Below are 25,706 nucleotides of genomic sequence, written 5' to 3' on the forward strand. Positions count from 1 at the left end.
TGACACCCGCTCCACCGCTTCCCAGGTAAGAGACCTATTTGGACTATAAGACTGACCCCATCTTATAAAAAAAATGTTTTCCCCATTTTCCACCCCAAAATTTGAGGTGCGTCTTATGGTCCAGTACGTCTTATAGTCCGAAAAATACATCACTTTTAGACTCCTGAAATTCAGATATTTAGATATTGTAGGTGGTTTTATAACCTGAACTCGGGAGTGCCAGAGGTGAGCCTAACGGAGGGTTAAACATCTGTAATTGATAAAAAGGAAAAAAAACAACAGATGAGCACATATAAAATAGACTTAAAAAAGGCACAAATAGTATAATAAATTGGGTGCAAACAAAAAATAAAGGTGCAAAATACACAAAACTAGACAAAAAACAGGCACAAATGCATCAATGAATTGGGGCCTAAGTTTATTACAATGGTGCACACTGTGTGATAGATTTTATGCATCTTACTGGAAGTCAGTCACTTTTCTTTATACCAGGTCAAGGCTGAAATACTATAGACTAGTATTTTAAGCCAAAAAACTTTAGCATGCCACCAGGGCTGTGGAGTCGGAGTCAGAGTTGGTGTCCGTTTTAGTGGAGTCAGAATCGGAGTCGGTATAAAATGGAACGACTCCAACTCCTAAAATATATAATAAATTGGGTACAGTAGTTCAATGCAGTTTGTGGGGAATATTTTTTTCATAAGAATTTGGGAACGTTATGAAATGTCCTATTCTTGATCTAAGGGTCTAGACTTTTAGCTGAGATGAATCTGTGCTACATTAAATTTATCACTTAAACATGAGCCATGTATGAGGGAGTCGGAGTCGTGGAGTCAGTGTCATGGACATAGAGGAGTCGGAGTTGGAGTCGGAGGTTTGGCTTACCGACTCCACAGCCCTGCATACCACTGAGAAATCTGTTAAAGCTGTCTGAATTATTCTGAGACCCAATCACTGTGAGGCTATCCTCTTTTCAACGTCATCTTTGGGTGGAGGTTGAGCAATGCTGGGTGTTGTAGAGTAGAAAGGGCCACGTGCACACGTTGAGTATTTGGTGAGTTTTTTACCTCAGTATTTGTAAGCCAAAACCAGGAGTGGGAGAAAAATACAGAAGTGGTGACGTGATTCTATTATACTTTTCCTCTGATTGGCAACACAGCCAACGTTTAGTAGAGACAAACTTTGTTTTGGAACAGAGACTTTCACGTACAGTAGATAAAGAAGTGCAGACAACTTTTCATGCTTCAGGAGTGTTATTAATGTTATAGACCAGGGTTGCACAAAATTTTTTGGTCCAAGGGATGCGATGCCATACTGATTCAATCCCAAGGACCTCAAAAAATTTAAAGGGGTATTTACATTAACACATCACCAGAACCACCATCAGTACATTAATACATCACCAGAAGCAAGTTTTAAGTATTTGAGGAGGATTTGGAGAAATTCTGCTCAGTTTCTCAGTTTCGATTCTCGGATGCACTCACAGCATGCTGCGATTGTTTTCTTATGCCCGAATCGACATGAGAAAATATTGCAGACCTGCACTGCCCCATAGTATAACATTGGTCCGCACGCTATCTGATAAAACATCGAATAGCACTCGGCTGTGTTAAACGCCAGTGTGAGCGAGGCCTAACACTCAGTCTGAGGTCAGGTGTAGCACTTTATCTGCCAGAAGAAGGGGAGGGAGGGTGGCAGAACACCCTAAAACATAGCAGAATGTACAGATGTGAATTTCCACCAAGATAGTACCTTTATTATTGTACCCAGCTGAGTGATCTCAGACTGAGTATTAGGACACTAAAGACTTCCCTAAAACCATCCAAACTATTTCACCCACCCAGGACTTATGTGCAACAATAAAAAAGGATTCTTTGCAATGGGTCACTGGTAGATTGTGGCTGGAATGCTTTCTTCCTGCATTCGGGTCAATGCCACGGACACCTGTGATGTCACAATAAAGTCACAGGCATTTATGTAAAAAGTCATCGTTCTTCAAGGTGATTGAAAAATACAAAAATGCATTTATTGCTTCATACATGAAAAATCCAGTAGCAACGCTTCGACCTGTCCGGTCTGTATAAGGCTGTGTGCCCACGTAGCATTTTTCAAGCGTATATGCTGCGGAATTTCCGCAGCGTAAACGCTTGAAAAACGCATGTATATCCGCACCCCATGGTCCCCAATGGCATTCCGCAAGTTCTATGCACATGCTGCGGATTTTTCCGCAGCGTTTATGCCGCGTTCAAAAATCCGCAGCATGTCATTTAATTTTGCGTTTCCGCAAGCGGAATTGCCTTTGTCCAATGCATAAAAAACGCAAGGCAATTCCGCATGTGGAAAACGCGTGATAAACGCGCGAAAAATGCGCGATAAACGCGTGCGGAATTCCGCATGCGTTTTTCCGGGAGAGGACTTGCATTTATGCAGCAGAAATTTTCTGCTTCATAAATGCAACGTGGGCACATAGCCTTAAGCTGGACAGGTTGAAACGTTGTTAATAGATATTTCATGTATGAAGTAATAATGGTATTTTTCAATCTTCTTGAAGAACGCGGTCTTTTTACATATTTTTCTGTGATTTGAATGAAGCGGACTCCTTGGGCAGCTGTGGACTGTGTAGCTCCCTATATAGCTCTGGGTGTGCGGCAAACAAATTGTAATAAAGTCACAGGCGTCCAACTGTGACAGGAAGGACACGACCATGCAGCGAGGACATGATCTGTGTCCTTCCAGCAATCCTCTGGGTACAGATTTCTGAGGGACATCTTTTTGACTTCAGAATGCACCATAGACCAAGACTGGAATTTGTCCAAATCCCAGGGACGTTCGGACGCTGCCATCATTTTGCTGTAGTACAGGTAGCATTTCACTTACAGTAAACTGATCTGTTCATTATTTAATATGAAGGCATAGAAAGGAATTCATTGATAAACTACTAATAGTTCATGGCACATGTTTTATCAAGAAACTCCCTGTAATCTCCTTCACACTTTGTGAGTGCAAGGTTTTAATAAGCTTGTCTGGGCTCATTACTAAACTACTTAATATAAATGTAAATGTAGCTCTCCGACATCTGGACTGCAAAAGTGAAATGTAATTATAGAAGAGAAATAAAAGAAGGCCCCGCACAGCTGGCAATATGGTAAGTCGTGGGAGACTTTGAGGTATGTAAATGTCTGAATTATTTATCAAGTCATAGACAAACATAGTTAAAAATGGCAAAGACCTTACAAAAATCTTTTATATCATTCTACCTTCGCCACTAGAAATTCTATGTGAGAATACAAAATACAGTTTTTTCACTAAGCGATGAACATCTCCTAACTATAAGCAACACAGGCACAAAGAAAACGTTACAAGATGAGCATACATCAATACAGCTAAACTGGCCAAAAGGTATAAGGGAAGGCATCTCCCATAGAAAGCACACGCACATGTAGCACTGTCAAGTGTATGTATAGAAGAAGTATGGGTCAGCCGATCAACACTATCTAAAGTGTAAGGGCACCTGAAGAGTCATCAGAAAAGCTTTCAGGGAATATAAAGAGTGAGCTGATATGAGTGGGCTTCAGATTTATTGGCGGATGGGGGGGGGATTCAATAAAGCGGAGATCCTATTCTTATACCACAACAGGACCACAGTAGTAACCCAATATAAAATATTACTTTATAACAACTGTATCACTCCTACAGTAAATTAGCATTTTGCTATTTCAAAGAATAGGTTTACATGCAGTATGTATGTCTGCTGACTATGGAACATGCCAATGCGTGCCGTACTCCAACTGACATTTGCCTAAATTTTGACAAACGTTTGATGTCTGAATACATTTTTTGGGGTTAAAAATATATATTTTATCCCACTAGTTTTTACTGGGTTAGACAGGCAATGAACTTTAATGCTAATTCTGTAGTGAATTACAGTGTGTGTCTAAGGCCTCATTTACACGTCAGGGTCTCCAGTACGTGTGGTGAAAGTTCTCACATGTACTGGAGACACACGTAGACACATTCAAATGAATGGGTCTGCGCACATGTCAGTGTGTTTCCACGGGCCGAAAAACACCTCACATACGTGCACACTGATGACACACGGATAACATCTGTGTATCAGAATCACACGTACTGGCGTCTGGCAATCAGCGGTAATTAGAGCTGTTCCTCGGCGTCGGGTGCAGGAGGCAAGTGTCATCATTGTCCCCTGCTTGCACTGCGATCAGCGTGAGCAAGTGACAATCCTGACAGTTGTATTCTGCCCCCGCTGTCTCCAACAAGTGTAAAAATAAGAATAAAATAAAAAAACACGCTTCAAGCCACCGCTCACGCTGATGCATAAATGTCGCACAGATTGATTACAGCATGGGACACTGGATTATTTAATCTTCGGACAGGTGAGGGATATTGTGTTTTTTTATTTTTGGTTCGTTTACAGGGGACAATGGCTTCAGGGTAATTAGGTGTAAAGGTGAGTATAATGTGTTTTTTATTTTATTATTTTTACACTTGTTGGGAGACGGCAGGAGGTGACTACTACTCTCCATTGTCCCTTGCTCGCACTGATATGAGCGCAAACAGGGGACAATGATGAGCCATGCCTTCAGCACCCGGTGCTTGAGAACAGTGCTAACTGTACCGCTGATTCCAAGGCGCGGATACATGTGATACTGATGTGTCACATTGGTGGCACACGATTGCGACACAGGTACACACGGACACAGATATATCCAGTGCTGGTTTTTCCAGTACTGGAAATATCAGGACATGTGAAAGACGCCTAAAGGAGTAAGCCTTTTTTCCCCCCCAATAGATTTCATAAAAATGCATACATTAACCCCTTACTGATATCCACCAAACATCTACAGCGTAAGTTGGTAGCGGGTGTATGGAGGAGGATGAGCTTGCCCAATACTCGGCAGGTAATGGCTGCGTGTTAGAGCCAGGACTTGCCTCTAACAACCCGGGCGGTGCAATGTGCCCTCCATCATTGTTAACCTGTTCACAGCACGCCAGCAGGGGAGGCGAGAGAACAGTAAACGGAAAAAATTCAAGAACACCAAAATTATGTGGTTTTGGTCTCTGCAATACCACAAAAAATGCTGTAACAAGAGATCAAAAAATGTTGCATCTATCCCAAAATGATATCAATAAGAACGTCATCTCACCGTGCAAAAAATAAGCCCTCACACAGCTCCATCGACCAAAAAATGTAAACGTTACAGGTCTCAGAAAATAGCGACACAACCCCAAACATTTATTTTTTTTAAACTTCAGATTTTTTTTTTCACCACTAAAATAATTTAAAAAAAACTGGACATGTTTGGTTTCCCCGTAATCATACTGATGAGGAGAATCATATTTTGAGGTCACTTTTACCACACAATGTACAGTACAGACCAAAAGTTTGGACACACCTTCTCATTTAAAGATTTTTCTGTATTTTCATGACTATGAAAATTGTACATTCACACTGAAGGCATCAAAACTATGAATTAACACATGTGGAATTATATACTTAGCAAAAAAGTGTGAAACAACTGAAAATATGTTTTATATTCTAGGTTCTTCAAAGTAGCCACCTTTTGCTTTGATGACTGCTTTGCACACTCTTGGCATTCTCTTGATGAGCTTCAAGAGGTAGTCACAGGAAATGGTTTTCACTTCACAGGTGTGCCCTGTCAGGTTTAATAAGTGGGATTTCTTGCCTTTTAAAGGGGTTGGGACCATCAGTTGTGTTGTGCAGAAGTCTGGTGGATACACAGCTGAAAGTCCTACTGAATAGACTGTTAAAATTTGTATTATGGCAATAAAAAAGCAGCTAAGTAAAGAAAAACGAGTGGCCATCATTACTTTAAGAAATGAAGGTCAGTCAGTGTGAAAAATTGGGAAAACTTTGAAAGTGTCCCCAAGTGCAGTTGCAAAAACCATCAAGCGCTACAAAGAAACTGGCTCACATGAGGACCGCCCCAGGAAAGGAAGACCAAGAGTCACCTCTGCTTCTGAGGATAAGTTTATCCGAGTCACCAGCCTCAGAAATCGCAGGTTAACAGCAGCTCAGATTAGAGACCAGGTCAATGCCACACAGAGTTCTAGCAGCAGACACATCTCTTCAACAACTGTTAAGAGGAGACTTTGTGCAGCAGGCCTTCATGGTAAAATAGCTGCTAGGAAACCACTGCTAAGGACAGGCAACAAGCAGAAGAGACTTGTTTGGGCTAAAGAACACAAGGAATGGACATTAGACCAGTGGAAATCTGTGCTTTGGTCTGAGGAGTCCAAATTTGAGATCTTTGGTTCCAACCACCGTGTCTTTGTGCGATGCAGAAAAGGTGAATGGATGGACTCTACATGCCTGGTTCCCACCGTGAAGCATGGAGGAGGAGGTGTGATGGTGCTTTGCTGGTGACACTGTTGGGGATTTATTCAAAATTGAAGGCATACTGAACCAGCATGGCTACCACAGCATCTTGCAGCGGCATGCTATTCCATCCGGTTTGCGTTTAGTTGGACTATCATTTATTTTTCAACAGGACAGGGACTCCAAACACACCTCCAGGCTGTGTAAGGGCTATTTGACCAAGGAGGAGAGTGATGGGGTGCTACGCCAGATGACCTGGCCTCCACAGTCACCAGACCTGAACCCAATCGAGATGGTTTGGGGTGAGCTGGACCGCAAAGTGAAGGCAAAAGGGCCAACAAGTGCTAAGCTTCTCTGGGAACTCCTTCAAGATTGTTGGAAGACCATTTCCGGTGACTACGTCTTGAAGCTCATTAAGAGAATGCCAAGAATGTGCAAAGCAGTCATCAAAGCAAAAGGTGGCTACTTTGAAGAACCTAGAATATAAGACATATTTTCAGTTGTTTCACACTTTTTTGTTAAGTATATAATTCCACATGTGTTAATTCATAGTTTTGATGCCTTCAGTGTGAATGTACAATTTTCAGTCATGAAAATACAGAAAAATCTTTAAATGAGAAGGTGTGTCCAAACTTTTGGTCTGTACTGTACGTTGTCAAAACAATTCCTAAAAGTACAACTTGTCCCGCAAAAAATAAGCCCTCGTAAGTCTAAGTGGACAGAAAAATAAAAGGGAAGAAAAACCGAAAACGCAGAAGTGGAAATTGGCCGTATCGGGAAGGTGTTAAACGTACTGAAACATTTTGCTTTATGTTTCACTAGGTCCCCCATTGAGAATAATGGAAAAAAAATGAATAAAACAAAACATAAACATCTTTTAGGTTTTGATTGGGGTGCGGGGGGACCGTATTTTTCTGACTATAAGTCGCACTTTTTTCCCCCCAAATTTGTCTTATAATCCGAATATAGTTAACCGGGCAGCGGTTGCGGTGGAGCGAGGTCCCGAGAGGAAGGGATGCAGCTGCAGGAAGCTGGCAGCAGCGGCAAGAGTGGGGCAATGCTGTGGGCCCCAGGTTGGGAGGAGTGGGTGTTCGGCAGTGCGAAGCTGCAGCGGGCTCCGGGCTTTCAGAAAATGTTGCTAGTCCCTGCATTTCCCATCCTTTTTACGGCAGTGGAATTTGGGAAAAAGGCTGCCGGAGGTGCCCAGGCTGGGACCCCGCACCACCGCAGCCGCCCCCCACTGTAGAGACGGACTATAAAACGCACCACCATTTTATTTAAAACATGTTTTACCTATTTTCCTCCCCAAAATTCTTATCATCCACAAAATACAGTGTATTTTGTCCATTTTAGCCTGCTAGATATGTCTGAATCTGTGTGTACATCCAGATGAATGTTTCACTTCCAAGTTATAGGAAACTTATATAATAATCGTAGTCTGTTCTCTAATATATGGTCTGGTGCACAGGGATTTCATGGCCTTTGGGAGTCCAGTAACCTACAGTGATGATTATGGCCTTTGGGGAAGGCAAAGATAACATCTGACACCCATATCCTTCCACAATAAGCTTTCCAAGTTAAAACACACACAACCTTAACTACCCATGTGAATGGCACCTTCCGATCGGGAACCATTTTGGTCTGATTTCTTTATACTGGTCACAAGTTGGTGCTAAGTTTACAAACTGTGTTAAAAATATACAATTAAGCAAAAAAATAGTTCTGGATCCCAGTATTTTACACTCTCCTATATTTGAGTTCCTCTCACTCTCCACTTTGGCAAAATACAAATAAAGCACAAAAACACTTTATATCACGGTTTGCATATTCAAAATGTGACCCATGCAGCGAAACATATCACCTTTTCATTGCAGTCCATAGCAATCCTATTATTATTATTATTATTATTTATTATTATAGCGCCATTTATGCCATGGCGCTTTACATGTGAAAAAGGGGGTATAATACAAGAACAATTTCAATAATCTTGAACACAATGTGACAGCGACTGGTACAGGCGGAGCGAGGACCCTGCCCGCGAGGGCTCACAATCTACGAGGGATGGGTGAGGATACAGTAGGTGAGGGTCCTATAAATATCTAGTAATCTAAACAAGAAATCTCCAATAAATAGATTATTTCTTCATCAGTGAGCAGGCTCTGAAAGATGTCGGCCATGTTATTTCAAATCAATAAAATTGATGAGAATGTTTAAAAAGTTTTCTTGTGCTTTATTCACAAACTTTCCAGCCTAGTAAAATATCAGGATATGTGGATTTATGTTACTGTTACATTCAGGATATTTCCTATTTTATATACACTGGATTTAGTATAGGTGGTATACAGTCGAGGCCAAAAGTTTTCAGACTGACACATTTTGCTGATTCAGAGTTTATAGATCTTATAGATAATTATATTGTTATTAAAGTACAATTATCAGCATTCAGACGTTTTATACTTTTGACAAATGCATCAAGTTTCTGTAAAGACTCCATATTTACAATGTTGTCCCTTATTATTCAAGGCTTCTACAATTTTCCCTGGCAGCTGGATATCACCATGTGGGCCAAATCCTGACTGATGACCACCCATTCTTGCCTAATCAGAGCTCTATGTTTAACAAAATTTTTGTGTTTTTGTTTGTCCACACACTTTTTGAGAATTGACCACAGGTTCTCAATGGGATTGAGATCTGGGAAGTTTCCAGACCATGAACCCTAAATTTCATTGTTTTGTTCATCGAGCCACTTTGTTAACACATTTGCCTTGTGACATGGTGCATCATACTGGAGAAAGAATTGTTCATCACCAAATTGCTCCAGGATTGTTGGGAGAAGTTGGTCTTGGACAAGGTTTAGATACCATTGGCAGTGATCTTAGGCAAAATTGTGAGTGAGCCCACGCCCTTGGATGAAAAGCAACTCCACACAGAAATGGTCGCAGGATGCTTTACTACTTTTATAACACACTAGACTAATGGTAGTGTTCACCTTTTCTTCTACAGAAAATTAATCTTCCAGGTGTCCCAAACAGTCCAAAGGTGGCTTCATCAGAGAAACTATCTTCACTCCAGTCCTCTGCAATCCAATCCTTGTACATCCTGTAGAATGACAGTCTGCCCTCCCTGAATTTTTTTTTTTAAATAAGTGGCTTCTTTGCTGCCCTTGACACCAGGCTAGCCTCCAAAAGTCATCATCTGTATTCTGCACTAATGTTCAACCAATCCGGTAACTGAATCCTCTATAGGAGACTATTGTAGCACTCGCTGGACTTTCTTAGATGCCCTGAAACCTTCTCTAGAACGGCTCTCTTTGAAGTTCTTGATGATTTGATAAATGGTTGATTTAGGGGCAATCTTACAAGCAGCAATGTCCTTGAATGTAAAGCCCTTTTGATGCAAAGCAATAATGACTAGCTTTTTCTTTCAAGCATCAGTCTGTTCTTATAATTCAAATCAGCATGACAGGTGATATCAGAAACCTTGTCCTCCTTAACATTTTCTCCTAAGCTAATGAGAAGATGGAGAACATCACTTCAAATGATGGAAGCAGGTCATTCTGTGGCAGGGCTGTAAAATCTGTGGAAATTGGGTACTTGTGATTAAAGGGGATATCCGGGACTTAAAAAAAAAAAAAAAGGCATGCAGTTGCTAACAGAGGCAACTACCTGGCAGTTGTACCCCGGAGCCGGTCATTAACTGTTCCTGCCAGAGATTCCGCTGCTCCCTGTCAACAGAGCAGCAGTTTCTCTTCCTGTTGACAGGGTGGACTACTGGTGTCATGGTGATTGACAGCCGGCTTCCCCCCATTAGGCAGCAGAGAGACAGCAGTCAATCACCATGACACCAGTAGTCCGCCCTGTCAACAGGAAGAGAAACTGCTGCTCTGTTGACAGGGAACGGCTGAATCTCCGAATGTATAGATCATTGTATTTTGAGCACATAAAAAAATAAATAATTAACTTGGTTATTTGTTTAGAAATTCAATAACTAAAAAGGATGGCATGGGGAATGGAAAGGCCATATTTCCAAAGTGAAATAATGCTGTTTCTATTTTTTTCTGCAGGTGTCTGTACCTAAATGCGTAACAGCAATCTGCTCTTTATGTGTTTTCCCCTTTAGGATATGTGCACACGTTAAACATTTGATGCAGACGTTTCTGCACCAAAAATGTGTCTCTATGCAAGTAGGGAATGGGTGAAAAATGCAGCAAAAACACTGAAAAAAAATTGACATGCTGCAGATCTGAAACAGCTTCAAATTTGGAAGGAAAAAAAAAGTAAGCGGCATGTACACGAGATATCCGAAATCTCATTCACTTTGCTGGTACAGTAAAATGCTGTGTTTTTCACGGCAAAAACGCAGGAAAAATGCAGTCAAAACACAATATGTGAACCCTTATGCGTTTTGTGCAAATTTGATGCGTTTAACCTATTTTTTTTTGTATAAAAAGCTACAGATAAAATACAATTGTGTTTATTACAAAATATTGATTGTATTGAAACTATAGCACACAGCCTAATAAGTGACACATCTTTGGAATCAGGTCCTACATTATGTGTTGCTCTCAGATTAAATAGCTAAAACCTGTTGACATATTGCCTTTAAGATGGGTTTAGATCGAATAACTGGCTCGATCAGCAGTTCTCCCGACTTGAACGCAAGCATACTTTATATAAGGCAGCTAGTTCAGGTCAGGAAACCTGCGTATCACAGACGTTAGAACTCAGCCTCACAAATACAGCTTAAAAAATTGGGTTATCGGCAGCACCAGTGAGGCTCAGTTTACTAACTTAAGGAAAAAGCTCATTTGCACATTAAGGGGTACGATCACTGACATACAGTATATGGAATGTGGTGCTAAAAGGGCTTTTAGCAGGAGTGTGGCAGTCAAATAGGCCATCCTTGGGACAAAACTGCTGTTCACTGGCATGAATGGGAATGGGCTAAAAAGAGACCAAGGGAAAATAGTCTTGTCAGCCATATTTTTGTAAAAATATATTTAGGCAGAGAACTTTGGGCAGGCATATAGTTTTCTGTATAATACAATACATGTCATCAGCCTGTGGCCATCATTCACCATCTCATTTGTTCCCACATACGCAGCCATACAAGGGATAGTGCACAAAATCCATCTGTAGCCATCTTAGAAGACAAAACCTTTATTTAAAAAGTTAATAAAAGTTATCCAGCCATTTTAAATGTTTTTTTCCATGACCATGTACATTATTTGTACCTGACCCCTCGTAAACTGTACACAGAGGAGTAAGAACTTCCATTGCAATCATATTCTGATTTATTCTTCTTTATTGGTGTCTCAGTTTATAAATGACAAAACAAAATTATTTCCCCCAATTTTAAATACATTCCTTTATAACTACAATCTTCCTGTACAGCGGCATTAAAACATTTTGTATATGTACAGTATTTAGCTTAACACATTAGAAAAGGAGGTAAATATACATATATTACAAGGCACGGGATAGAAAGTTACATCAGACAGTCTTCATAAGAAACCGATTTCTCCCACTTATTCTCATCTATTAAGTCTCCCAAAACCCATCACCGCAGATAACCATATTGACTGAAGTTATTAGATCAGGGCGAATGTTTGTGATCAATGAGCTACAGGATAGGATGTCATAATCGAGAAAATAACCTTGTACAGCCATACCTAGAATATCATATATGGAATCTGTCAGAGCTTCCACATAAGCAAGAATACAATGCAGAAAAAGATACACATTGTTTGATGGGCAAGGGTGCAGCAAATCCCAAGTATTCTCAGATGCCATAAGCAGCGTAGTACATACCCTATACGGAAAGAGTTATCTTGGATCATCTTTATATGCTGTAAATTCTTTACATTTCATCCCTATATATTAAAGTGGAGATCTGCTTTTGTATCTACTCTGATTAAGACATCAATCAGTATTGCGTGCAGTTCCCTAATATGTACAGAAAGACCAAAGTGAAGGCAAGTGCTCCATAGGGTCTCCAGCAGTCCCTTATCAGGCTGAACCATCACAGAATGCAAGTAGAGCTCTATGGCTATACCGGTCAGCACCAGAGTTCTTCTAATGTGCACCAAGGGCAGTTCATTAGAGAATGTAATTCCACATTCCCCAAAACTACAGCCAATAGAGCCCAAAAAAGTGGGATAAATGCAAAGATCACATTGAAAGAAGACCTCAAAATCATGAGAACTTCAGTTGGATACAGCATTGGGACTTTTAGAAGGAAGACTACATCGAGGTTAAATAGGAACTAATTTATAATAGTGCGGATGTCAGCAATGTTGGGTAACCAAAACCTGATGGCGTAAAAAGACAACTTTTTATTCTGGAGTGTCAAGCATTAAAAAAAAAAAAAATAGTATAGCTAGTATTAGAAATCAGTATAAGGTAACTAAAAAAAGACTAACCTGACTTCTATAGGAGTATTTTCAAGGCATAGGTCACTGTGAAGGGAGGGAGAGGAGGTGAGCTGTGACATCACCTATTGTGATAGGTGGTAACACCACTATACACAGCTGATAACAGGATCCACCTGTCATTGTAATCCTAACCATAAGGATATGGAGACTGTTGATAAGACTTTATTATAGATCAGGAAGTATAAGCCCAATATTAGGGTTTGTGTCCAATGTAGAAACGCTTTTTTTCTGTTTTTTTTTAAATATTATGATATAGAAAATTGGGATTTTTTTTTATTTTTTTAAAGAAATACATTTAACATAAAAACTCGATTAACGCATTAGGTGATTTTTTTTAATACTTTTATAATGAATGCATGGGTAGTGAATATTGAATGCATGGGTAGCGAGATAATGACTGATACCAGAACAGAATTATAAATGTGGCTATGACTGTTTTGCAAATCACATAGTTATCTTGTTGCTTTTGGACAATGATGATACCATGTGAGGGGTTAATCCTAGTATAGGATAATGAGATAATAATTAAAAACCCTATATAGTCTCTTCTTATGGACACTGAACGTACATTCAGCAATTGTAAGGAAAATAAATAAAGAAAATACAATTTTCTAATTATACCTTAGCAGCAGCGATATAAAGCATTTAGAAAAAAAAAAAGAAACCTGATCTAGTGTTGCTGGGCGTAATAAAGCACAATTTCATTTAACAATATTGAATGTGTTCATGTGCCAAGATACTCCTGATTAAAGGTCATTTGCCATATTGCAATTTGTATGGTAATGTTTACTCCCTTTTCCTGGTGACATTATTTGTTCTTATGCTAAAAGGGAAAGAAAAAGCCACACTAATTTTGTAAAGTCTTAATTAAAAGATACTTCAATAATCCTGGAGGAGGGTCCCTGGGGATCTCAAGTGTTACATTTATAGCAGAGTTAAGAGACCCAATATCTTTCCTTTCAGCTGGCTGCTCAGATAGATCTGCCTGCCACCAGCTAGGGGAAACGCTTAACCTAAAAGCCCAAATTATTCGACATATAGCCAATGGACCTCTAACCTACACAGCACAGTAAGCCATTTCACACTTGTCTTTCTTAAAGGGGTTTTCCCACGAACAAAGTTAATTTTAATCAACATTTTAAATAATAGATCTTTGAATAATAATAAACTCCACAATTGGATGTATTTAATAAAATGTCCCTGTGCTGAGATAATCTTATAAATGTGCCCCTGCTGTGTACTGTGTAATGGATGTGTGTGACCGTGCAGGAACATGGTCTGATCATACCACAGCTCCTGGGCAAGGGAGGAAGGGAAAAATAAATAAAAAAAAAAAAGAAGAAGAAGAGTATACAGACAGGACAGCACGGGATCGCAAATGATTCTTTCAGGTAAATCATTGCTTCAAAACAGGCAGTTAAATGTTTTGCCGCACAAAATGTATCCAGCTGTGATTCCCTGCTGTAATGTCTGTATACTCTTTTGCTTCCTCCCCTGCCCAGGAGATGTGGTATGATCAGACCATGTTCCTGTACGGTCAGACACAGCCATTACACAGTACACAGCTAAGATTATTTATAAGATCTCAGCACAGGAACATTTTTTTTTTATTATTTAAAACACATCCAATTGTAAAACTTATATTTTAAGAGGTCAACATGTGTTTAAAGGGAACCTGTCACCCCCGGCACTTATCTGACCTATAATATGGGCATACAGGTGATAGAAATGTAAATGTATACTTACCTGTACGCCTCATATTAGAGGTATTGTTACTGTGAAATTTGTTTTATTCAGTCAGGTTTCTGATGGCTTGCAGGCTCGGGACCCTGAAGAAATCCCCGCCTTGTGTGTTAATTACAACCCCCCCCCCCCCCCAACCCTGCACGTCACAGTGCCTGGATTTGGCTGCTGCGACTGCACATCACAGGGTACTGTGACATGCAGGGGAGGGGGGACACATTATAATTACCAGAGGAGGCAGGGATTTCTTCAGGGCCCCGGGCCTGCAAGCATCAGAAACTTGATTAAATAAAAAGACATTTCACAGCAACAAGACCTCTAATATGAGGCATACAGGTAGGTATAGATTTACATTTCTATCACCTGTATGCCCATATTAGAGGTCAAATAAGTGCCACTGGGTGACAAATTCCCTTTTAAAGGTTAAAAAGGCTGGACTATAAAAAGATGGCTGCTTTCTTCTAGGATCAAGCCACTTCTGTCTGTGGATTGTCTCTGATATTGCAGCTCAGCTCCATAGAAGTAAATGGGGCTGAGCTACAATACCACATACAACTAGTGGGCAGGTGCGGCACTATTGAGGAAAGAAAGCAGCCTTTTTTTTTTTTTTTTTTTTTGCACAACCCATTTAACACATCAGTTTAATGGTATTTAAAAGTGTCACAAGCGAGGTCTGCTATAAAAAGCCAAGAAGACAGCTCACGGCTATATCCTAATTATCCCTTACTATGCATGTCAATAGCAATGAGCAAAAAGATTTGCACTACTCTGGTCCGGTGTCCACTTCGGTCCGCCTATATACTTCTTTAGCTGGCACCCAAATGTCGGTATCCTAGGCATCATGTCCTCACGAGGCCCTGGTAGTCACAAGAGGCACCCAAGATAACAGCACTCAAGTGCCGACCAAGGAAGTTCACACTGCCCTAGTCTGGCTGCCAAGGAGTATCGAAGTAGTGCAAATCTTTTTCCATCTTTTATACGTTCACAGTCCTGATTTTAGCTGAAACTCCATTATGTGTGGGCAGCAAAAAAAAGAAATGAGTAACTTGGGGAAGGAGAGATGCCGAAAATCATATTACCGTGGTTGGGGACATACAGGACAGGGCTTATTTTGTCAGGAGAGAAAAGGTTCTCAGAAATGTTAAAATACATTTTAAATTAAATCAATATTCACGTCAGACATTGCTTAAAAGAATGTGAATGCACAGATGATATGAATGCAGAGTAATGGCTTGCTGTGTGGGGTCCAAGCACCAGAGACCCCTCGCCCTGGGCACCTAACATGTTACTTCAGACTGACGGATAGGAGCAGGACTCCAATGTGCACATGTAACACAGAACACAAGTGCTTTGGTATGCAGACGACTCCTCTGCTCTCCTTTCCCATGCATGTATCTCTGCAATGGCCTGCGGTGTCCTGCAGAACATCACTTCTGCCTTTCTGCTTCATTTCTCCCAGGAACATCCAGACAAATGGGAAAAGTTTAGCAATCTTCAGCTATTTAGACATCGACAGCAATAGATTCACCTAAACGGAGGAGAAGGGAACACACTTGTCAGCACATGACAGATTGGAACAAGCGCTCATTTTATAATGTGCCTCTTCTCTTCCTTTGGTCTTCGCTGAGTGATGGGAAAGTTGTATTTTTAGCAAAATCTAATGTATTCATTCCTACAAAATGTGTGTGTAGATTTGCTTTGCATGCGACCTGGCATAATGCACATTTAATATGGGCTGCTGCACCACATGCATGAGCACACACATCTCCTCCATACCATCCAGGCAACACGCAGAAGAAAACGCTGCCGTAGTACTTTTATTTGTATAGATAGGTGGCTGCTCGGTTACCATGGAAACAAAGGACTGCTCACAGCCAGACGTGCTCCCCGCTCAGAGAGAGACAACAGGAAATGAGAGGACTTACAAAACCCCCACTGTAAGGGGCAATGAAGAGTTTCCGGATAGTGGTGGTCACCTACTGGGCTACCTGAGAATGGCCATAAGGTGCTGTATACATTTAAAAAAAAAAAATTCTATACTTATCTCCTGGATTGGCACCGCTGCTCCACTCCCAGCCCTGTATTGCTGCAATAATGACACGTGACCACTGCAGCTAATCAGCAACCTCTGATGGTCTGCAGCTTTCACATTTCCATCTGAATGGAGAAAACACCTGGGCCACTTTCACACGTTCAGTATTTTACCTCAGTATTTGTAAGCCAAAACCAGGAGTGGGTGATAAATCCAGAAGTGGTGACGTGATTCTATTATACTTTTCCTCTGATTATTCCTCTCCTCATTTTGGCTTATAAATACTGATGTAAAATACTGACCAAATGCTGAATGTGAACGTGGCCTTAATCTTTCCCTTGGACACAGACCAGCACCGTTCCTTCCCACTTAAAAGGGGTATTCCCATCTCCAAGATCCTATCCCAATATGTAGTAAGTGTAATAATAATATTAGCAAATATCTCCAATTAGAAATTTAGTATAGTTTTTCTGATTCGCTATGTCTCTTTCCTCATGTGCAAGCATTGCAGGACCTTAGGTATCCATGGTTACGACCACTGATCTAGTGCCAGCTAGTTGCTAGTGTTAGTAACCACGGATACCTAAGGTCCTGCAATGCCTGCGCATGAGGAAAGAGACATAGCGAATCAGAAGAACTATAGCACATTTCCAATTGGAGGTATTTGCTAATATTATTATTACACCTACTACACATTGAGATAGGAGCTTGGAGATGGGAATACTCCTTAGAGGCAAATAGATTTTTTTCCAATGAATATAGCACGTATTGCCCAGTAGCAAAAGTGCCTGATTACACACACACACACACACACACACACACACACACAGTCTGTCATGACAGAAAATCGGTTTGGTCAAAAGAAAATAACATAATATCCCATCACTCCCCCATGCAACTTTAGCCCATGGGCGGTATCCAGTATTGCAGCTCAATCTCATTTACATGAATAGGGCTGAGTGGCAAAACCAAATGGAACCCATAGATGAAAGTTGTGCTGTTTCTGGAAGACAAAAAAAAAAAAATACAGTCATGGCCAAAAGTGTTGGCGCCCTTGAAATTGTTCCAGAAAATGAAGTATTTCTCCCAGAAAATTCTTGCAATTACACATTTTGTTATACACAAGTTTATTTCCTTTGTGTGTATTGGAACAATACGAAAAAAAAAGTGGAAAAAAGGCAAATTGGACAATTTCACACAAAACACAAAAAATGGGCAGGACAAAATTGACACCTTTCCAAATTGTGGCTAAATGCTTTGTTTCAAGCATGTGATGCTCGTTCAAACTCACCTGTGACAAGTAACAGGTGTGGGCAATCTGAAAATCAGATGAGTAAAAAGGAAAGGATGATACAGCGTATCAGGCTAGTTTCTTAAAATAAAACATAACTTTTATTGTGCCCATTAAAACATTGCTCCACACCAATTGTCCATATGGTGCACTACAAGGATCAGGACCTATGCCCCACACTTCGAATTGTGAGCAGACTCAGTTGTGCATTTGTAATATAAAAATCACACCTGAAACTAGTAAAAAAAGGGAGAAGTTGAGTCAATCTCTGCATTGCGTGTCTGAGTGAGCTACGCTAAACATGGATAACAAAGAGTTAAAGAGAACTGTCTGAGGACTTGAGAACCAAAATTCTTGAAAAATATCAACAATCTGAAGGTTACAAGTTCATCTCCAGAGATCTTGATGTTGCTTTGTCCACAGTACACAACATAATCAAGTTTACAACCCATGGCACTGTAGCTAATCTCTCTGGATGTGGACGGCAGAGAAAAATTGCTAAAAGGTTGTAATGCAATATAGTCCAGATGGTGGATAAGCAGCCCCATTCAAATTCCAAAGAAATTCAAACTCCTGCAGGCAACATTTGAATGAAATGAAACGCTAAAAAGGTGTACTGCAGTTTGCCAAAATGTACAGGAGTAAGCCAAAATTCTTCTGGTAAAGCGTCTTGTGGACAGATGAGACCAAGATAGAGCTTTTTGGTAAAAACTCATCATTCTACTTTTTACCGAAAACAGAATGAGGCCTACAACGAAAAGAACACAGTACCTACAGTCAAATATGGAGGAGGTTCAAAGAGGTTTTACTGTTTTGCTGCCTCTGGCACTGGGTGCCTTGACTGCGTGCAAGGCATCATGAAATCTGAAGATTATCAAAGGATTTTGGGTCGCAATGTAGTGTCCAGTGTCAGGAAGCTGAGTTTGCATCTCAGGAGCCTTCAAATATGAGAGACCTGGAGCAGTTTGCAAAAGTCCAAAATTTCAGTTAAGAGGTGTAAGAAGCTTGTTGATGGTTATAGGAAGCGATTGATTGCAGTTATTTATTCCAAAGGGTGTGCAACCAAATAATAAGTTCAGGGTGCCAACAATTTTGTCCAGCCCATTTTTGGGGTTGTGTGTGAAATTACTGCATATACTCGAGTATAAGCAGAGTTTTTCAGCACATTTTTTTATGCTGAAAAAGCCCCCCTCGGCTTATACCCGGGTATATACTTATATATACAGTATATACCGGTGGGGGTTGCGGCGAAGGAGGAGTAGGCACAGGCAGTAGACTGAATATTCACTCTTCTCCATGCCCATGGGAGTGGAGAGGGGTGCATATCCATTTTCTTTAATAGCGCAGTATGAGTCGCAGCAGCCACTTCCTGCTGCAGCTCAGCCATCCTCTGTGCCCGCTATTAGAGAAAATTAATATTCACTCTTCTCCACACCCATGGGCATGGAGAAGTGTGAATATTCATTCTCTTTAGTAGCGGGCACATTTGATAGCAGAGCGGCTGAGACTCACATTGCGCTATTAAGAAGAATGACTATTCACTTTTCTCCACGCACATAGTCCCGGCGTGGAGAGGAGTGAATATCCCAGCAGCTCACCTCAGGGTCTGAGGGCACATGGCAGTGACGTCATGCGCTGCTCAGATGCGGAAGTGAGCTGTGGCTGGCAGAACAGGACACAGAGCTGGAGCACAGGGAAGGCAGGTGAGTAGGAGTGTTTATTTTTCTTCATGTATGCAGTGATGGGAGGTCATGCATACCAGGATTGGGGGATGAGGGGTGCCCTGCATACCAGGATTTGGGGGAGGAGGGGTGCCATGCATGCCAGGATTGGGGGGAGGAGGGGTGCCAGGATTGGGGGAGGAGGGGTGCCATGCATGCCAGGATTGGGGGATGAGGGGTGCCATGCATGCCAGGATTGGGGGATGAGGGGTGCCATGCATGCCAGGATTGGGGGATGAGGGGTGCCATGCATGCCAGGATGGGGAAATTTACCAGTAGCTGCTGCATTTCTCACCCTAGGCTTATAGCCGAGTGAATAAGTTTTCACAGTTTTTTGTGGTAAACTTAGGTGCCTCAGCTTATATTCGGGTCGGCTTATGCTAGAGTATATAAAATATGCGAAAGACGTAGTTACTTACCGGTAAAGGGATTTCTCAGAGCCCATGACGGCACCACGGAGAGAGGGGATCCGCCCTTCAAGGACAGGAAACCTACAGATAAAAGGGCGGTGCCTCTCTCCCGCATCAGTTGTTTACAAAGCATGAGAGGACCACCAGGTTAGTAACACAAAATTTTTCAATCTAAGACCTCGTCAGACACACCACGTGGCTACAACAAATAACTAATAAGTGTGCGCACCCACACGTGAAGGGAGGGAATGTACGGGTGCAGTCATGGGCTCTGAGAAATCCCGTTACAGGTAAGTAGCTACGTCTTTCTCCTTCCCCCATGACGGCACAACGGAGAGAATTACAGAGAAGTGACTCATTAGGGGGGGGGACCACAGCTTCCAGAACCCTTCTCCCGAAAGTAAGGTCCGAAGAAGAGGTTAAGTCTAGCCGGTAGTGATTAAAGAAGGTAGAGGGGGAAGACCATGTTGCCGCTCTACATATCTGCTCTATCGTAGCACCGGCCTTCTCCGCCCAGGAGGCTGCCACCGCTCTTGTTGAGTGGGCCTTCAGTTTCTCCGGGGCAGCTTCCCCACGTGAGGAGTACGACAGTGTGATGGCCTCCCTTATCCATCTGGCCAGCGTGCCCTTAGAAGTTTTCTTTCCCTTACGAGGGCCCTGAAAGCAGACAAAGAGAGAACACTCGAGTCGCCTCTAGATATTGGATTAGGCACATTCTGACGTCTAGTGTATTCAAGACTTTCTCTTTCGTGTTCCTAGGGTTGGGGCAGAAAGAAGGAAGGGTGATTTCCTAGGACCTGTGAAATCTTGATGCCACTTTTGGTAGATAGGCCGGGTCGGTTTTCAGAGTAACCCTATCCTCCAAGATTTGTGTGAAGGGGGGGCCTGCCGATAGGGCCTGAATATCACTAACCCTACGTGCTGATGTGAGAGCTACCAAGAGTGCTGTTTTTAGGGACAGGATTTTTTGGGATGCTTCAGACAGAGGTTCAAAAGGTGCCTCCGTTAAAGCTGAAAGGACTAAGTTCAAATCCCAGGATGTAGTATTTCGGGATGGGATGGGTCGGGATCTAGCTGATGCTTTAATAAACCTAGATACCCATCTATTCCTAGCTATGTCAGAGTTATAGAGCGCTCCCAGGGCTGCAACTTTAACTTTTAAGGTACTTATGGCCAGGCCCTGCTCTAAGCCCCTCCGTAAAAATTCCAGGATAGCCGTCAAAGGAACCTCCCCACCCAACCTGGAACCTGAGACTGAAAGGAATTTCTTCCAGGTACATTGTGGTGGTCACAGGTTTTCTACTTTGAAGTAGTGTGGTGATCAGATTTGGGGAGAAACCCTTGTCCTTCAGAAGAGCCCTCTCAAATTCCAGGCTGTCAAGTGTAAGCTTGAAGCCTGAGGATGGAGAACCGGACCCTGAGAAAGAAGGTCTGGAAGCTCCGGAAGAACCCAGGTGTCGGAGATTGATAACCTCCTCAGCCATGAAAACCATGCCCTCTTTGGCCAAAAGGGGGCTATCAAACCTACACTCGCCTTCTCTTCCCTGATTTTCCTCAGAACAGCAGGATTCGGAGTTGTCGGAGGAAAAGCGTAAGCTAGAGGGTAATTCCACGGGATCATGAAGGCGTCCACGGCTACGGGGTTCCCTTTGGGGTCTAGGGAGCAAAATGAGTGGGTTTTCTTGTTTCGATTGTTGGCAAACAGATCTATGGAGGGACGACCCCACATTTGTACAATCTGCCGAAACACTGATTGACTTAACTCCCATTCGCCCTGCTTTAGTTGTGTCCGACTCAAAGTCTGCGATGCGGTTTTCTATCCCTCTTATGTGTAGGGCTGATAGGGATTGTAAGTTCCTCTCGGCTAAGCAAAAGATGACCTCTGTCGCCTGCATTAGGGAATGGGACCGTGTACCCCCCTGGTGGTTCAGGTATGCCACTACTACCCGGTTGTCTGAAAAGACCCTCACTTGGTGCCCTTGTAATGTGTGCATGAACTCCCGGAGTGCCTGCTCTACTGCTAACAGCTCCTTCATGTTTGAGGACAATAGTTTTAGACGTTCTGCCCAGACCCCCTGAGCTACCAGGTTGTTGAGGTGAGCCCCCCAGCCCCCGGGACTTGCATCTGTGGTCAAGATTTGTGGTGTCGGGATCGTCCAAGGAATCCCCCGGGCTAGATTGTCTATATTCCCCCACCACTCTAGGGAAAGTGTGGTTTCTGCAGATAGCGTTAAAAGCCCTTCTAAACGCTCTTTTAGGGCTTTTTCTGCCCCTAGGATTTCCCACTGAAGGGACCTGGTATGTATTTGCGCCCATTGGACGGACGGGAAAACATGCCGTCAGGGAACCTAGCAGGGACATGGCTTTCCGAAGGGACATAGACGGGTGGGACTTTGGCGGTGAAATCTGGCCTATGATTTTGTGAATTTTCCCTAAGAGGAGACGACACTCCTGTCTTTTTTAATCCAGCATGATGCCTAGGTATTCCTGTATCTGGCATGGTTCTGTTTTGGACTTTCCCAGATTCAAAAGCCAACCTAAGCGAGTCAAGGAATCCATGACCTTTCCCAGATGGGATTTGCAGTCTAGGAAGGAGCTGCCTATTATCAGGAAGTCGTCTAGGTATGGGACGACCAGGGTGTTCTGCTCCCTTAGAGGAGCCATCACTTCTGCAACAACTTTGGTGAAAACCCTTGGGGCTACGGTGATGCCGAATGGGAAGGCTGTATAATGATAGTATTTGACCACTCCACCAATAGGAACTGCTACTCTGAGGAACTCTGGTAGTCTTTATGTATCGGGACATAAGCATCTTTTAAATCCAGGACGGCCATGAAACAACCGGGAAATAGCATTTTTACTGAAGATTTTATTGTTTCCATTTTGAAGGCCTCCACCTTCAACAGTTTGTCCAGCTTTTTTAGATTCACAATTGTCCTGTACGTCCCATCTGCTTTTTTCCTCAGAAATAATGGAGAATAGAAGCCCATGCCCTTCTCCTCCCCCCCCCCAGGCCAGTTTCTCCTCGTTTGAAGACCTTTCGGGGGTTATAACAAAGTTTTGCTGAGGAATTTTGAGGAATTGGAGTTTCAGGCCCGATTGTATTAAGCTCAGAACCCATGAGCTGTTGGATATTAGCTCCCAGGCCGGGAGAAAGCTTGCTAGCCTTCCCCCCCACCCGGGGCAAATCTTCATTGGGGGGGGGGGGGGGGCTTTCTGTTATCATTAGAGGGTTTGTTAAATAGGAACCCTTTGGTCTTCCTTCTCCTGTCTTCCCACCTATCCTGCTCTTTAGGGGGTTTCCTACGGATAAACCTTCTACTCCGAAAAGGTTTCCTGTAGGCAGTGTTAGATAGGATAGGGAACCGCTTCTTATTGTCCCCTGCCTTATCCAAGATGTCATCACGGGCGGCCCCAAATAGAAACTCGCCCTCACAGGGGATGGAGCACAATCTAGATTTGGTCTGTAGATCCCCAAGCCAACATTTGAGCCAGAGGGCTCGTCTCCCCGCGTTATCTAGCACCTAACCTGACGGAGTCCGCCGAGGCATCAGCAAGGAAGGACGCTGCCCCTTTCATTACCGGGATAGCTTCAAGGATTGTGCCTCTAAATGTTTTCTGCCTCAGATGAGATTTAAGCTGATCCAGCCAGACCATTAAAGGAACCCTTTAGGAAGGTGTCAACCTTTTTATCCATGGGTTCTTTTAAGACACCCATGTCCTCAAATGGAAGGGAGTATTTCTTTGAGGCTTTGGCTATAGCAACATCCAGTTTTGGTGCTTTTTCCCAAAAGGAACATGCAGGGTCTTCAAACGGGTATTTTCGTTTAGGGGAAAGGAAGCCCTTCCTCTCCAGTCTTTTCCACTCTTTCTTAATCAGAGAGTGAACATATTCGTTGAGTGGAAAAGATCTCCTCTTTTTTTGCTCTAGACCGCTGAACATTACGTCTTGGATGGATTTTTTGGGCCGGGGATCAGCTAATCCCATAGTAGCCTCATCAAGGCAGTCAGGTCTATCTGTTTCCTCAATAGGGAAACAGCTCCGTCCTCCTTTATCTGTAGACGAGGAAGAGGAGGAGGAAGAAGAAATGGAAGTGTGCGAATCTCCGCCATCCTCACAACTGCTAGATTTGGACTCGGGGGATATGTTTTTAGTTTTCCTTAACCTTTTGCCCCCCTGAAAATATTTAAAGGTGTTTTTATTAACCTGTGATTTAATTAGGTCTCTAAGTTCAGAGGCAAATCTCGGGGTTCCCTCGCATATAGTCTGCTCAATGCAGGAGCTGCAGAGTCTCTTATCCCAAGTAGTGGGCAAGGCTTCAGTGCATAGTGCACAAGTCCTATTTTTTGTTTTCCCTGTACTCTTTTTCCCCTAAAGGAGATAAAAAGAGAGAGCGCAAGGGCCCCTAGTTACAAAGTGGACTTTCACGAAGCTCACTTACCAACCAGACGGAAGAGCGGGTAACGGTTCAGGAGGTGGAGCCATCTTTGTAGACGGAGTCCTCCTGGAAGATGCTTAAGTGGAATCCTTGCTGCGCTGCGACGACCTGCCGGAGCGCCTGCTTCCGCTGTTACGGTCCTGGTGCCCCGTTTCTTCCGGCTTCTTTTTTCGTTGGGTTGGCGGTGGTGGTTGCGACTGAGGCTGAAGCTCTTGCTCCTCAGGCAGCTCTCGGTCACTCATTTTTTTTTTTATATATATAAATGTATATAACTGAGTTTTTGTTTTTTTGGGGGTTTTTTTACAGCATGCCAGAGCTCTCATGAGCAGCTATTGGCGTCCTCTGCTGCCTTTTAAGGCACTGGGAGTCCATCCCATAGTGCCTGTAGTGACCCGACGCCCCCTCCTCCCCCGCATCTGCGGGAGGACGCCCGCGCCTGTGCAGACTGGCTACCCAGTCATGCCTTGCGGCACAGCGTCACCCGGGGGCGCCCTTGCGCGGCAGACCCGGAAGTAGAAAAAAAACACACCGCCGGGCTGCGCCGCGCTTTCACCTCCTCAACCAGGGGTCCAGCACCGATCCTCGGCGGGCCCTGACAGGCCCTGTCTTCTTCGTCTGGACCCCCCTCCGCACACCCTAAAGGCCCACTGACCCTAGTGGTGGCGCATCAGGACACCGCACCAGCCGAGGCAGGGGGACTCCCGCTGCCTGGATCGGACTGGCCGGGCCTGGCATCCCACGACGTCCATCTTCTGGCACCCCGCAGGTATGCCTCCTCCGGACTGTAGGATCCCGTCAAGGACAGGAAACCAACTGATGCGGGAGAGAGGCACCGCCCTTTTATCTGTAGGTTTCCTGTCCTTGAAGGGCGGATCCCCTCTCTCTGTGGTGCCGTCATGGGGGAAGGAGAAATTTGCAGTGTATAACAAAACATGTAACTGCAATAATTTTCGGGGAAAAATACTTCATTTTCTAGAACAATTTCAAGGGTGCAAACACTTTCGGCCATGACTATTACTTCTAACCACATAAAATACCTCTTACTGTCCATTCATCTTCAAAATATCTTTCTATAAGACGCTAAGAAACAGAAGCGGTTAACCATCTAGAGTCCTGGTCGACAACTGCTATATGCTACTCTGGCTTTGCCTTAAACGGCAGTGTGTCAGTCTAAACTAGCATTATAAACTGAGCACATAGGACATTATTTTATTTTTTAAATAGTGCACGTGCACACACACACACACACACACACACACACACACCTTTTAGCCTTGATTCA

At 42.9% G+C, this 25,706-nt stretch overlaps 1 protein-coding gene across 1 annotated transcript in view; it reads right to left on the minus strand.

Moving 5' to 3' along the window:
- Positions 1-14,882: 14,882 nt before the first annotated feature.
- COG3 (component of oligomeric golgi complex 3) overlaps positions 14,883-25,706 on the minus strand; it is an 81,817-nt gene continuing 70,993 nt past the window's right edge. The window contains exon 23 of the mRNA XM_073663855.1: positions 14,883-16,059. Within this exon, the coding sequence (XP_073519956.1) occupies positions 16,030-16,059 (30 nt within the window). The 3' untranslated portion in view covers positions 14,883-16,029. The remainder of the gene's footprint in view (positions 16,060-25,706) is intronic.

The sequence above is a fragment of the Phyllobates terribilis genome, unplaced genomic scaffold, assembly GCF_046119375.1.
Source record: "Phyllobates terribilis strain yellow unplaced genomic scaffold, ASM4611937v1 Scaffold_2__4_contigs__length_985480577, whole genome shotgun sequence".
Lineage (NCBI taxonomy): Eukaryota > Metazoa > Chordata > Amphibia > Anura > Dendrobatidae > Phyllobates > Phyllobates terribilis.